The 14,416-nt window shown below is 40.0% G+C and overlaps 1 protein-coding gene across 4 annotated transcripts in view; it reads left to right on the top strand.

Moving 5' to 3' along the window:
- Window positions 1-868: 868 nt before the first annotated feature.
- Sap47 (Synapse-associated protein 47kD) overlaps window positions 869-14,416 on the top strand; it is a 32,282-nt gene continuing 18,734 nt past the window's right edge. The window contains exons 1-4 of one of the 4 annotated variants that reach the window (XM_087352984.1): window positions 869-1,213; window positions 2,803-3,023; window positions 3,323-3,421; window positions 4,195-4,319. In XM_087352984.1, coding sequence (XP_087209110.1) covers window positions 1,059-1,213; window positions 2,803-3,023; window positions 3,323-3,421; window positions 4,195-4,319 — 600 coding nt within the window. In that variant the 5' untranslated portion in view covers window positions 869-1,058. Of the gene's footprint in view, window positions 1,214-2,802; window positions 3,025-3,322; window positions 3,422-4,194; window positions 4,320-14,416 lie in introns of all 4 variants that reach the window. The other 3 variants (XM_087352977.1, XM_022077383.2, XM_087352967.1) reach the window with 3 other exon arrangements.

A 14,416-nucleotide genomic window follows, 5' to 3' on the forward strand; every position in this document is an offset into this window, starting at 1 on the left:
CCATAGATTCTTGTAAGTTTGGCTGCATTGAATAGATCACACTAACTGCACAGAGATAGAGAATTTGGAATGACCATAGAAATCAGAATTATTCCTTACTGCACCATCTATAATGGACTGTTCCACCAAATATTTTTCTTTTGCGAATAAATAATTCGGTAAATGACAGTAGAAAATATTTTGGCATGAGTGTGCGTTTAAAATATATTAATTTGAACGTCCATAATATTCTGGAACACAATTGGATTATAGGATTGCCCTACTTCAGTGTTTTATTGCATTGTCCAGAGACAATCTGTCAATTTGTTTGTTTATAGTTTATTTAATGACGGTTTCTCAATAGCTCAGTAGCGTCGAATGAGAGGATGATAGTGAATGGTGAAATGAAAAGAATGTGGCACATACATGTATGAAAATGACTTATTGATGTTTTCGGAATTTTATTACGAGTGATTTAATTTCCATGTCGCAGATGCTGCGAGATGTATTTTAAACTGGCATATAAAATCGTGTATCTGGCAACATACATGCATCCTACACACATTACATACATAAGTGTTTTGCTCATGGAATGTGTACATTCAGACTCGAAGGCGGTAGTCTTTTCAAGCGTAGATATTTATAGTCTATTTAATATCAACAGCGGGTTATAATCTCGTCCATGTTGCGACAGAAAATTTTCTAATGGTATAACACTTAATTTAAATACAAATATTTCAGTCAACTGATATTATTTTACTGTTGAGTCTATTTTAAATGGGAATTTGTATAAAATGTTATTACTCTTAGTAAGATGGCTGCCTCATACTCTTAATTATTTTCTCTATGGAAACAATTTGTACGACATCTAGCGGAAGTACATACAAATGAATTATAAAAAGAACAACTTCGATCGGCGTAGCAGTAATGTAGTAGTTGACGACAGAGCTGATAGTGTAGTTGTCGTATCAGCTGGTCAGTGGGTTTTGATTATGTGTGATTCTTTCGCGTATGTGCAGTGTCAGTGAATAGTGATTTGAGTTCATTGTGATTGTATATTTGACTGGAATATTTCGAAAATGTTTTCTGGACTTACAAATCAAGTGAGTTCCTGGATGGGTGGTACTGGTAAAAAAGAAGGAGAACCTTCTAAGTCTGAAGACGAGAAACTGTCTTCTCCCGTTACAGAAACTGATACTGGTAACAACACAGAAAGCGAAAAGAAAGATGCAAGGTAAGCAGTTGTGTGCAAGTTTGTGAATATGTATTTTGGCAGAATGGCTAAGACTTTGTACACAGTTTAATAATATCGCTGCACCTCAGCAACGCGCAATCTGAGTAACTAAACTCCTGTCAGGTTAGTTGAATCATAAAGTCTCATGGACAACGAAACTTATTAGTAACGTAATAAAGAATCGAACTTGCATGCTTAAACAGTGTGTGTCTGTGTCAGTGTTAGAGTGTGCCTGTGGTATGATGTTTAAAATTTGGCCAGGGATTGTTACCAAGATCACTTAATTTTCGTCCTTTTAAGTTCACTGTGCATAATCCTATCATTTCATGCTCAGCTACAGCAATAGGAGGTCTAAGTTGTATTTGTTTTCTAGCGAGCTGTGGTACATGTACAAAAAACCGGGCCTCTTGTTTTGTTGCACAACAATGGGAACCAAGGGTTTCCATTATCATTTGCAGAACAATGACCCTCTTAATGCAGGTTGCCAACTGCTGTAGTACACTGTGATAGACAGATATGGATGGACTTAAATAGTGTTCTTCACCCATGCTAGAGCAAGAACACCTGCAAATTTATTTCTTGCCTAAAAGAAAATGTGTGTCCATTACAAAGATCAGCCGGTTAATGCTGTTTAAGAAGTGAGTGCTGTTTCTTCTGAGCATCATATTAAACTCATAAATATTGAAATAGGTGGCATATATATTTACCCCTATTGTTTAAGGGGTTAAACTGACTCAAGTTATGTTGAAATGGCAGACATTTCCCTTTTGGTTCAATGAAAGCATGCGTTTTCTTACTCAGCTGAGTAACTTAAACTTTATAAGGACAACTCTGTTCCAAAGAATAAATTAGTAATTTTGTTAGTATGTAGTTATGATGTAATAATAATCAAAATTTCATATTATTTACTTAAGAAATGCTATATCAGGTACTCCATTCTGAAATTATAATAGTGATTAGAACTCTGTTCATTTTTATAGAACTTTGTTGTTTATACTTGAAGGAGGGAAATGACACCTCTTAATTAATAATTATAAGTGAGCAGGAGAATGAAGTGCATAGGGCATATAGCATGCGTGGTGAGAGATGTCTAATGCATACAGTATTTTATTTGGAAAACTTGAAGGGAAGGGGCAACTTTGAAGACCTGATCATGCGATGGATTATACTCTTACAATTAATCTTAAAGCTGCAGTATCAGAGGGTGTGGACTTGATTCATCTAGCTCAGAATAGGGACCACTGGTAGGCTGTCATGAACATTGTAATGAACTGTTGGACCTATAAGAGGCAGGGAATTTTGTGTCTAGCTGAGCAGCCATTAGCTTCTCAAGATGGATTCTGATCCATGGAGATAGTTACTTAATTTAGTGAGAAAATATGTTTTATTTAACAAGTAATTTTTGAAGTTAATGAAAAATCCTAATATTCATTACATTATACATGAGCATCTTTTCCTTTCCTTTCCTTCTCTTCCCCCTCCCCCTTCCCAGTAGTTGCTTGATCTTCACCTGGTACCTTTTAACAGATCCTCCTTGTTACCTTATTCTGTGGCTGTGTCTGGTTGTGACTGTTGTCTATTGCTTACAGCCCGACAAAAGGCAGCAAGCTGGAAATGCTATCCAGTGTGAAAAGTCAAATGACTGGCTGGTTGAGTATGGGTGTACCAGGTCTGCGTAAAGGTGATGAGTCAGCAGCTGAAAACCAAGACCCTTCTGCAGCTGGGGAAGGGAAGCCTGAAGCGGAGTCACCTGCCTCAGAAAAATCAGTGAAAGGTTCCCCTGTAGAACAGAAAGAAGATGATGATTCAAGGTGAGTGTGTTACATGATATCATTAATTGCTGGGCTGCAGAGAACGCAGAGGTCATGTCAACATAATGCCTGTGTGGTACTCTTAAATAGAAACTACTGTTGTTTTGATGTTTGGCCATATAGTGTTGGTCCCCCCTCCCCCATTGACTTGTGACTGATCTCTGTTGTAAATTTTATTACTTTGGTTGTTTTTATTTAGCTTACATTTTTGGTATTTTGAAAATTACTTTTTCCTGATGCTTGATTACTTTTGTAAATCTTCTAATTAATCATACATTCCTTTGTTTTTGTGTCTGTTGGTGGGGCAGTGCCACAGGTGGTGCAGATAGTGATGTTGCGGCCTCTGAACCTGGCACCCCAACTGAGGACAAGGAGGGTGGTCAGGCCTTTGGAGGAGGTGAATCTTTCATTTTTCAGTGTACCAGACATCCTGTTATTTCATGTCTCTGTCTGTCTACCCTAATGATGATTGAATCAATATACATATTCTTATGAAAGCATTGTGCCACCCATCGTTTTTACTTTACCATCATTAATACCAACATGTCAGAGTGATACTAGCATCACTTAATTAGGGTTCTGAAGTTTTGTGTGGTAATGGATTTTCAATATATATGAACCATTTGTAAATGTTAGCTTTTTTTTATATATATATCAAATGGAAACATTGTTGCCACGTGAATTCTAAATTTATACTTTGACAGTAATTAATGAAATGTTGGATCTAGGCATATCTTATTTTGTATGGTAATAGATATTTAATATACCTACATGTACTGTATGAAATGGATTTGTGAAGGTTGACCATTATAAACTTTACATCATAACTAAACTTTGACATTGTATATGACAAATTTAGTAGTGTCAGAATTCTGTAAGTGGTGTATTGTTAAGTTATAGATATTGTCACTATATAGATTGAAACACTTAGCTTCTCTTAATTTCTTGTTCTTATTTTTTCCGTACAAATGAGGGATATTTTCTTATAGTTTTGAAGAGCGGTGCATTTAAACGAGTTGTTTTTATGGAACCGACACTTTCTCACTTACTGTTATCTGATAATATCAGAAATGGAGGAACTGCAGTATATCTGGGGCATGAGGTAGGTTTGCTTTGTTTGTTTATATAGTATTAGTCTTCACACTACTAGTGTGGTATGTTCCTTTGCAGCGGTGTCTACAAAAGCCTTACAGGGAGCAAAGTCCATAGGCAGCTTCCTATTTTCTGCAGTAAACAAGGCTGGAAAGACTGTCAGTGAAGCAAGTGCTAAAATCAAAAAGACTGTTGAGGAGAATGTAAGTACTCACAGTTTACTTGCTTTCTAGTGCCCTACTTTGGAAGTGATGTTCTAGGAGGTTTCATTAACCCTAGAAGGGCCAATGGTAACAATATTACCACGTGCTCTAACACTCAGTAACTCTGCATCTTATCCATAAAGTATATGATTCTCAGAGTAAACAGCAATTGTATTCTCTAACAATTAACTGGTTGATCTTTATACTGGAGATATGTTGTGTTTTCTTTGAGGTATGAACTAAATTTTTAAATGTCATTTAGTTAAACTTCAGCTTTACATGGTTAATGTTCTCAGAGGCCAGATCATTTTGATCAAATATTAGCTGGTTTAAAATGGGAAACAGTTTCTGTTTACTGTGGCAAAGAAAAGGAGTTTTATTCTTCCTCTTTCCACTCTGAATGGATTAGGTTTGGAGAAAATTAAGATGTAAAATATATGGCTCATTTTGTAAAGTATGTGAGACTCAAAGAATTGAATTTGTAGCTGAGTTGAAAAGAACAAAAAATACATCAAATTTGTTATCACAAAATGTTATGGAAGGTCTCTATGTGGGATCCTGATAAGGGATGTGAGAATAATGCTAAAATGAATCTTAGGGGAATAGGCCATGGGGATGGAAAGTGTGTGGAACTGGCTCACAGTAGTTTTCATTGACCCTCGTTGATATTAGTGGTACTGCAGCTTCAGGTTGTGTTACTTGTGGGAGTTTATTTATGTAGGCCTTTATGACTTCAGAGGAAATTGCTAATCTGAACATTGAATGTACAAAAGTTAACAGTCCTCAGGATTTAGTAAATCCCATGATATATAATTTAATGATTGTACATAGTCAGTGTTGATGATGGTAAAATTTACCATGTTTCTATGCAGTGTATGCAGACTTTAAGGAGCCTTCTTCTATTTGTGTATTTTCTGAGCAGGGTGTATTATATATAAGGGGCAAGGGTTAGTTGGTGATCATTTGCTGCTGAGAGATTTTGGGCCTAATAGGATACTATTTGTGACTATATATGTTTACTACTATATATTCCCCCGCCATTCTTGATTGGTAGTTTTCTAGTAATGTACGTTGTTAAAAAACCAAGAATAATTTGTTTCATCGGTTTTGATTTGGAGGGCCACATTCCTTTCACAGATCATAACAAATAAAACCAGCTTTAGCGTGGAAAGGGCTGAGAATTAATGTGGACCCCAAACCAATGTGTGTATGGTTGCCATTGTAATTTTTCTCCTTATTTAAAACACCTGGAACTTACAGATAAGAAGATATTGTAGAGTGTGATTTTTTCAAGCACACTGAAAGCTGTAGTTGATATCAAAGGTAGTGAAATCCATTAATGTTAATGAAAAGTGTGACTTCCATAATCAACTTATTGAACGCTTCTAAAGGAGTGGGTGAAAATGGGAACTAATGAAACCCATTTCCTGCCGTGTCACAAAATTAAACTTCTGCAATCGGTCTTTGTCGACTGGGGTTCGATCCCTGACAGGGGCAGAGGATTTTTCCTCTAGCCTCTGCATCCAGACCGGCTCTGGGGCCCACCCAGCCTCCTCTACAATGGGTACCGGTGTCCTTTCCCGGGGTTAAAGCCGGCCGGGGCGTGATGCTGACCACTCACCCCATCTAGTGCCGAGGTCAAGGAAGAGAGGAGCTATACCTCCACTCCCTCAAAGCGCCTGCAAAGGCGTGTAGCAATACGTTAAAAAAGTCAGTCTTTGTTCATTGCTTTTGTCGATGGGCAAATATTTGTCAAGACCCTGAATCTGCGCAGATGCCTGTTTGTCATCTGCCATCGATATTATTGATAGTGATAGACATGCATGAATGTGCTCGCTTGTATGTTCGCGTATTATACAAAGATTTCTACAGGAAGTCCTCGAAAATGTTTTATGATGAAAAAATGCTTCTCGGACAGTTTGACGATAACTTTTGAATTTTCGTCAACATTACACTGAATTTATGAGATGGTAAAAATACTTGTGTCACTAGATTTAGATCTCTCAGTGTTTGTGTTTTCGCAGAAAATCGTGCAACCTTTGTAACTTCGAGGACATAGTGTTGTGCAATCTGAAATGACTCGATTGTCGAACGAGTTCACAACCGCATGCTTTTTAGGTACCCGAAGGATTATGGTAAACTGATTAATGAATAGAAACAACATTTGGATCTAACAAAGAATAAATACACTGTGATGAAAATTACATGATGAGGAGCTTGATAATTTATACTTCTTATTTGACAAAAGTTTATTGGTCTGATTAAATGGCGGGTTGAGATGGGGAGGACATATAGCAAGCGTTAGTTAAATCAGAAATGCATACAATATTCTGGTCGGAAAATTCGTAAGAAAAGAGACCACATGCGAGACCCAGTCATATATTTACTCGATGATATTGAATTGGTTGTTGGACAAACGGGGTATATCTGGCTCCAATAGGGTCTCATTGTGTACTTTTGCGAGTAATGCATCATCGGTGAATTTTTTTCCTGTCAGCTTTTCCAGGTGTTGGATGTGTCGGTGCGACTGGTACCGCTCCACCGATAGAACATTTTGCTTTTACTAGATACTGTAGGCGGGATTCATCCGGCGGCCAGTGCACGGCCGTTGTTATGGAGGGAACGTCATTACATTACTCACCATTCTGGGAGAAACTAAAATGGGATATTTGAATTCGTGTTGCAGGAGACTTGTGGTCTATTCTTAATGCTGGGCGAACTTAAGATAAAATGTTGGATACTTTTAATAATATAATTGGAAGTTCATCTTTCTTCGCGCTGTTTCTGTGCGGGAGAACTTGAATTCCTTTCTTGCAGTGGATGCTGCATTCAGCCTGTCGTAGCTAATAGGAGCGAGTCGCTGCCTCTAGTGGTGGCTGGGCCCCTGATCGATACTCTCGTAACAGGGCTGTCCAAACAGTGCATTCCGACCGTGTTGTGAGCGAAGTAATAATGACTTATGTCAGGGTGGTCCAACATTTTTCTTCCCTCGGGCCAAGAATAAGTTTTCCTAATTGACCCAAGGCCGAAGAATACCTCATGGCGCTGTTTTTTTTAATAAATACGAATTTTCCGAGTCTCTAACAATACTTACTCAGAAATGACAAATTACCATAGTACATACTCAGGTAGCCGGCGTAGCTCAGTCGGTATAGTCACTGGACGACCGGGGTTCGATCCCCAACGGGAGCAGAGGATTTTTCCTCTAGCCGCTGCGTCCAGACCTGTTCTCGGACCCACCCAGCCTCTATCCAATGGGTACCGGAGTCTTTTCCCGGGGGTAAAGTGCGGCCGGGACGTGATGCTGACCACTCACCCCCAGGTCAAGAATGAGTAGGAGCTTTACCTCCTCTCCCCCCCAAGCGCCTACGTGGTGTATAGTGGAACAGCTTTACTTTTTATACTCAGATTTTATTGAAACGTGCACAAATTGCTGCAGAGTTATATATTATTTTAAATTTACTCGTGCAATAGCTTGTTTCTTACGATGTTTCTTTTTCCTTCCATCATCGGCCCTGATGATGGAGGCAGCACTTTCCTCTAAGATAGTACATGGCACACCAGTATAGTAGATCATCGGTGTGATATTGGAGAAATGTTTTGATTCGACGCGTTCCGAGTTTGTATGAAACAGAATAGCTACGGGCACTCGCTCGTACAGCGCGGAAGTGATTGAATGGGGAATTTCTCGACCGTTCAGGAAGGTCAGGAGTAAAATTCAGGCGAATGCGTCGTTATTGCTTATCTTGCGTATTTTAATGTCTATTTATCGTATTCTCAGCCTGTGCTTGTAACTGATTGCTGTTTGACAACTTCTGAACTAGGGACTTCTTCTGGAAATGAGCAAAAATAATCTCTCCGCTTATACCTTAATAGTTTCCTTCTGCAAATAAAATGGCTTGAAGGAGCTGCAAGTCAACAGTTGTACAATTTGGTGACACATATGACTACTGTATCCGTCTCCCTGAAATGAGTCACCAGTAAAATTACAAATTGTCTGTGTCGCATTTTGTAATTCTTCTTGTAGGTACGTCGTCATGCCAAGTTTTAATCTGAATGTCATGAAGAGAATGTTCGCCTTTAACGAAGCTTCTTCAGGTTTTATTCTGGCTTCCTGTAAGCGCACTAAATGGATTCGAATGCTAACCACTGCTACTTAATGTTTTTTGGAGCAGAATGTATTGTAAAGCAGGGAGGGGATTATTTTAAAACAATAAATGTAGGTAGAAATTTTACGTGGAATTTAGTGTTTGTTAGGCGACGATGGTGATGTGTGCTGTGATAACACAGAGCACATCTGGAAACTGCGTTCTCAGGAGCAAGGGTTATGTTCTTACATGAAATTTCTGCCTGCGCCTTTGGTTGTTCCTTCGTCCGCTGTGTGGTACTTACGCAGGATATGAAGACTAAAGTGTCGTCACGTCGTTCTTGTTGCCTAGCAACGCATTTTCCTTCGTGTCTTGTGGCTTCATATTTTTAATTTAACTTAATATAATCAAAATGTAAATCCTCGTTCTGTGCAGATGCTGCAGTGGTCTCCAAACCCTGGGAAGTTCAGCAGTCCTTCGTAAAATAGCTTTGTGAAAGGTTAAAACTACGTTATGTAGGATTTGAGGATTTTTCAGGGGTGAGTCTGGAGATTGCAAACTTCTGGGTTATTGCGCCGTGTAGTCTGGTAGAAGTTTACCGACGTTTCAGATGAATGCTCGTATCGTCTCGTGTCAAAGAAACATATTAATATTAGTGTAACCACTTGTGTTTGATTTTGTTTTCTGATATCCGCATAACAGCGAGTTCTTGCTGTCCGAGCCCTTTTACACCGATACCCATTATCGGCATACTCTTACTATACAATTCATATTTCCATATCCGTAATTATTATGGTTATATCTTACTAGCCCCGTCCTTATCAATTCTATTCCCCATTTACACGTAATTTTGAATAGGTATTGCCCGATGTTCTGATCAGTTGCATTTTGCACAGTTTATTATTTTCTTATAGGCTAGCTCTTTATTGTGCTGAGCCATTCCTTACATGAATCGAGATTGCTGAGACATGTAGAGGTCTGCACGGACCCGGTCCTGTGGCTGGTAGCACAGATGTTTGGGTCAGCCTGGGTTTGGGCCTGGTTCAGATGTCAGCAGTCATGCGTGTGCGGTAGTAGAGGTACATATCCACTGTTTCTTGACTTCGGCACTAGGTGGTGGAAAGTGGTCAGCTTCACGCCTCGGCCGCTCTACCCCCGAGGATAGAGCATCTGGTATCCATTGGATGAGAGTCTGGGTACCCCAGAGCCTGTCTGGACATGGTAGCCCCTGCTGCGTAGTGGACCCCCAGTCCGGTCTGTAGCCGCTGAGCGCCGTGAACAACCGCATAATTTTGCCGCGGTTTGTATCGACAAGCCGCCGGGAGAGGTACCGTTGACCTTTCAAATCGCCCTGCACTGTACTTTGTGTGGGTGTCATACTGCGCTACAGATCTGACAACCTCTGCATGATGTCCCCAGAACAGATGCCGTTGTTGGATGTTCTTCACGCTGTCTGTGAGCCTTGTTTTTCGAGGGGCTTCTCAAACTGCATGACCGGGTGTCATTGCCCCTACGGAGGAATTCAACTTGCATGACCTGGGACTTCATTATCACAACGATGACCACATCCGTGCAACAACGGCCTACGTAATTGTGGCGTGAAGAACGTATCTGAAATGACATTGTGCTTTCAAGTCTCGTTTTAATTAACCAGCGATTTTCATGCATCTGACCAGTAGACACTGTGGTAGCAGAATCCAGTCCGCATTTCAGCACCGATAGAGCCAAAGCACCCGATTGAACTTTCGTCTGAGCCAGTTTTATCGATTTCTTATTCTTATAACCTGTTTCCCCAACATGTCTTTTTATTGTCCCATTTTGTCGTCTCCCAAATAGCCGCGTCGTTCGTCTGGACACGATATCATTCTTCACTGGGAACAGAGAAAACTACCGAAACGCGTGTTATATATAGGCCCTGTATAAACGATACGCAGTGCCGAATTAATTACCTTTAGGTAAAGAGTCTGGTGTATTTCCTATTTGTTGGCTCATTTAGAAGTGCAGTATTTCTTGGGATATTCAGTCATAGCATCTGGTATGAACCTCTTGTTAGATCGGGTAGTTCAAAGTAAATTTCATTCAAAGCCTGATCTGTAACGCCCATAACCGTAAGAACATTTGGCAAACGAACTTCTCCCCAACCGCTTAAACCCGGTTTCTTTATGTGTATGTGTGACCCAGTTAAGCGCGGCGTAGTGATTAAATAATTAGCCCCGATAAAGCTGACGTCACGTTGAGCTGATGGCGGATTATCTGTTGTAGCTGTAAATTTTGCACTCCGTGGCTCACGAACCACTTACGACAGTCAAATTGTAGACCAGTAGCCAAACGTGATGTGCTCTAGATATCTTGGAAGTTACCGTTGTTAATGTCGCTGACCTCGCGGTTGAATGAATAACGCTCCTGCTTTACATCGGCTTACAGTTTCAAGGGAGGGCGTAGAACAGTTGGGTTTGTGTTTCTTCGCTGAAATAAGGGTAAGATGTCGCCAGTGAAGTAGACTTACTTCTGATCTGCTGCTATTTTTGCTTTAATATTATCACGATTATAACAGTCGCTTGCAACATATATTTAAAACCAGGTCAGTTCTCTCCAGGGGCTAACTGAATAATGAAACTAACTCACGAGCCACTGTGTAGTTACTACAGCGATGTGCCTGGCTCGTACAACGAATCCTTAATTTAGAAGCCTGTGGAAAGACGCGGTGGTGGCCTATTTAAGTTCGACTTGCGGACTGGGACCCTAACCCCGACCACCCGAATACAAAGCAGGAGTGTTAGCCAGAGTTTATGCACCTATGGTTAAATGATGAATGCAGTGGACGAGACATGTAGCGTCGTGCGTTGAAGACAAGAGAACTCCATATAAAATATTTTGAAAACTGCGAGGTAAGGGAAAATTCACTTGGGAGACCTAAACGTAGATGTTATTATGACATTAAACGGTATATCATGGAGGTAGAATCTGTAGGGGTGGATTTTTACGACTTGTGTGCGTGCATGCATGCAGTGATTGATATTTTTGGGTGTATAAAAGCAGGGTATTTGTTGACGAACTGTGAGTTGACCCGCTCTTGCGGTAATAATACGATCTGTGATGCGCGGTGGAAGTTCCTCGGCCCCGTATTAAGTTAGAGGCACTTAATTCTGATCTCCAGGAACATCAAAAATTCGGTTTCTCTGGCGCGCTTTTCATATCGATTGGTTTGCAGCTTAGCTGTTTCTCTCTCTCGTCTTCCCACTAGGTCACTTGCGGTTTGCAACCTGTGACCCACACACTGCTTCCAGATTTCCTTAGGGATTCACTGTGTGACAGGTAATTAGTGGCCGATTTGTGTTGGAAAAGTACTAACTAACTGGTTGACGAGCGAACTGTTTAACTTCACGGTACTCCGAATTCTCGAGCAGATGATTGTTACTCAGTTGGTCAACAAATTCTCTGTTTTGTGGAACCAGATTATTTATTACCTTGTTTGCAAAAACAGACACTGGAAAGTATTATGAGCAACATTAATCCTGTCCATATGTTTGCAGATATATTTTAATAATATATTTCTATTTGTGGCGGGGTTTATATCGTTTAAGCTGCGCTTGTAAAGTGACAGATATTTCTTTGTTGGAAAGGAAACAAATTTTTCGTGTACCCAGTAGGGCTTCACTTAGTCTTGCGACTTGTAATGAAGACTTCTCTTCCTTCCATTTAATTATTTGGATTTCGAAACAAATCTCCACCAGTTGCTTCGACCTTGTAGTGAACTTCCCCTCCGCCCCCGTTCTGGAACACGCTCCTTGGCATTTCGTTTGAAATCGATATTGTTTTCAAGATTTTAGTCTCCTACTTTTTGCTGCTAAGAGACTAGAATGAAAACGTGCATTCCAGTTTTGAGCATTTATATTTCACAGATTTTTGCATTACGATTTTCCATACCTGTGTCTAGACCATGATGTTCATATAACCTTTGAAGCCGAAACTTGTGTAAATAGTATTTAAATATGAAGTCACCTTAAATGTTGCGTCCTCGGCAAATTTCTCTGCCAGAACTGCTGGACTGATTTAATCGCCGTGCTCATACGGCAACTTCTCCGACACATCAGTTGGGCATGTACTCTACACAGCAGTTCGCAGGCGCGTGCGTTTCTGTGCATTAATCATGTCTCATCTCGATCATATTTCCTATAAGAATGCTGCAGATGTTTGTTGCGTGCACAAGTTTTACATTTTATGACTATAAATATTTTGAATTTTAATCTGTAGGTGCTTTTCACTTTGTACTCACCGTATCGAAAAATGTTTAAGATAAAAGGTCTGTGTTTTATCTTGCGTAGTATTTTTGTATGATGTGATTTTTGAGAAAGTAATTAAATTTGATTTTATTTTCATGGGAGGTAGGTGTTAAAATATTGAGCTGTATTGTTGATTTTGCCGTCTGACAACACTTTGTGCAGTGAGCATTTTCATGCGCATAGGCACTTAACATATTCCGAACTTACAGTGACGTGGTTCGGACCAAAACTGTCCATCCTGAGACATCACTACCTTGCAAGCTGTTTTTCTTTATGTAATGTGACACTAAGACATTACACGGAATCAAATGAACGTTGCGTGTATTTCGTTAAGTGTTCGTATTAGGAAATGTTTCGGGTAAAAGTTCATCACGGTGATACGGAATACGAATGTTTCTGTTTCATTGGCTATTAAGTGCAATGGTGTACCATTGATTCTGCTATAAAGTGAAGGAATTGAGATGTATTGGGCCGAGTTCCGTATTGATTCTGCGGGCTTCGCGTGGCATTCAGCTTGCAGGTCACTCCACTGTAGCGGCCATCAGGTGATAGTTTCAAGAAATCCAATCTTGCCCTTTGCAGTACTGCTCGTACTCCGAGTAGGCGAACGGAATAGTGAACGAACGAGGGAAGTATAAATTAAATTCAGATGGTCTGATAGTTACGGTACCTGCCAGAATTTGACCTCTTACAGACGGCCAGGGAGTTCTCCGCTAGAATTCCGATACCTTTTGACATTCGTGACTGGGTGGGGATTCCCCACTCGGGAATTCCTCGGGTGGGGAAATCCCCACCCAGTCACCTCGGAGCGCAGAAACGCATAGGCCTAGAGAACTTGATGCAATGTGACTGTTATTTTTGTTTGATTTTGACCTGAATTAAAACGAGTTGTCAGTTTTTAGTAAAACTCTCCAGTATAACATGTCATGAGAATCCTTTATCCGTTCTCGAGTTGTTAGCGCATAAAGTCGGACAGGCGGGCTAAGGTAATTTAATAGGCGCTCTCCACATGGATGCGAACGCTGTTAATAACATAAATGAAAGAATGAGTGGATGGATGAGAGACAGATATAAGGAACGAAACAAAAACAAACAGTGGGAGAGAAGGAAAGATGAAATAAAGAATTGCTTACCGAAAATGGAAGAATGGATAGATGAAACAAAGAAAATTAACACATGATGGAGAAGAGAAAGAAGATAAATACGGAAAATCCAGCAAGATAATGCTGAAAATGGTAGAGATATATATGATGATAATATTAAAAGGTTTGTGAAGATGTGAATTGTGTGAACTGCCTCATTATGCGGTTCGATGGCCAATGTGTGTGTACACCGACAATTCTGGTTTGCTCAAATGACCGCTTAGCCTTCTCTCCGACGAGCTCCGATGTGGTCGAGATGTGCCGTTTGTGGTCATATTATCACCCTCAAAGTCATAAAAATTCTGCAGTCAATTGCAGTTTGTCGTTAAATGTGCAGACTACAGCTAAAATGGACAGATACTAATTCTTCTATTAACAAAACGTAAAAAATACGGACCAACCGAGTTTTATTATAATGGTGAACTTAATTCTCTTCGCTAAATCAGCGTAAGAAGTATTAATCCGATTTCTTTTTTGCACATATGAGGATATCCTCTGAAACTTTTCAAGTCCGACAGTTGATTTCACAAACCAAATTGATGACTTTTTCATTGTTAGCCGTCTCAAATCTGGTTATAACGTTG

The sequence above is a fragment of the Zootermopsis nevadensis genome, unplaced genomic scaffold (assembly GCF_977971745.1).
Source record: "Zootermopsis nevadensis isolate Lab colony 2312 unplaced genomic scaffold, Znev_1.0 Znev_ptg000002l, whole genome shotgun sequence".
NCBI classification, from domain to species: Eukaryota; Metazoa; Arthropoda; class Insecta; order Blattodea; family Termopsidae; genus Zootermopsis; species Zootermopsis nevadensis.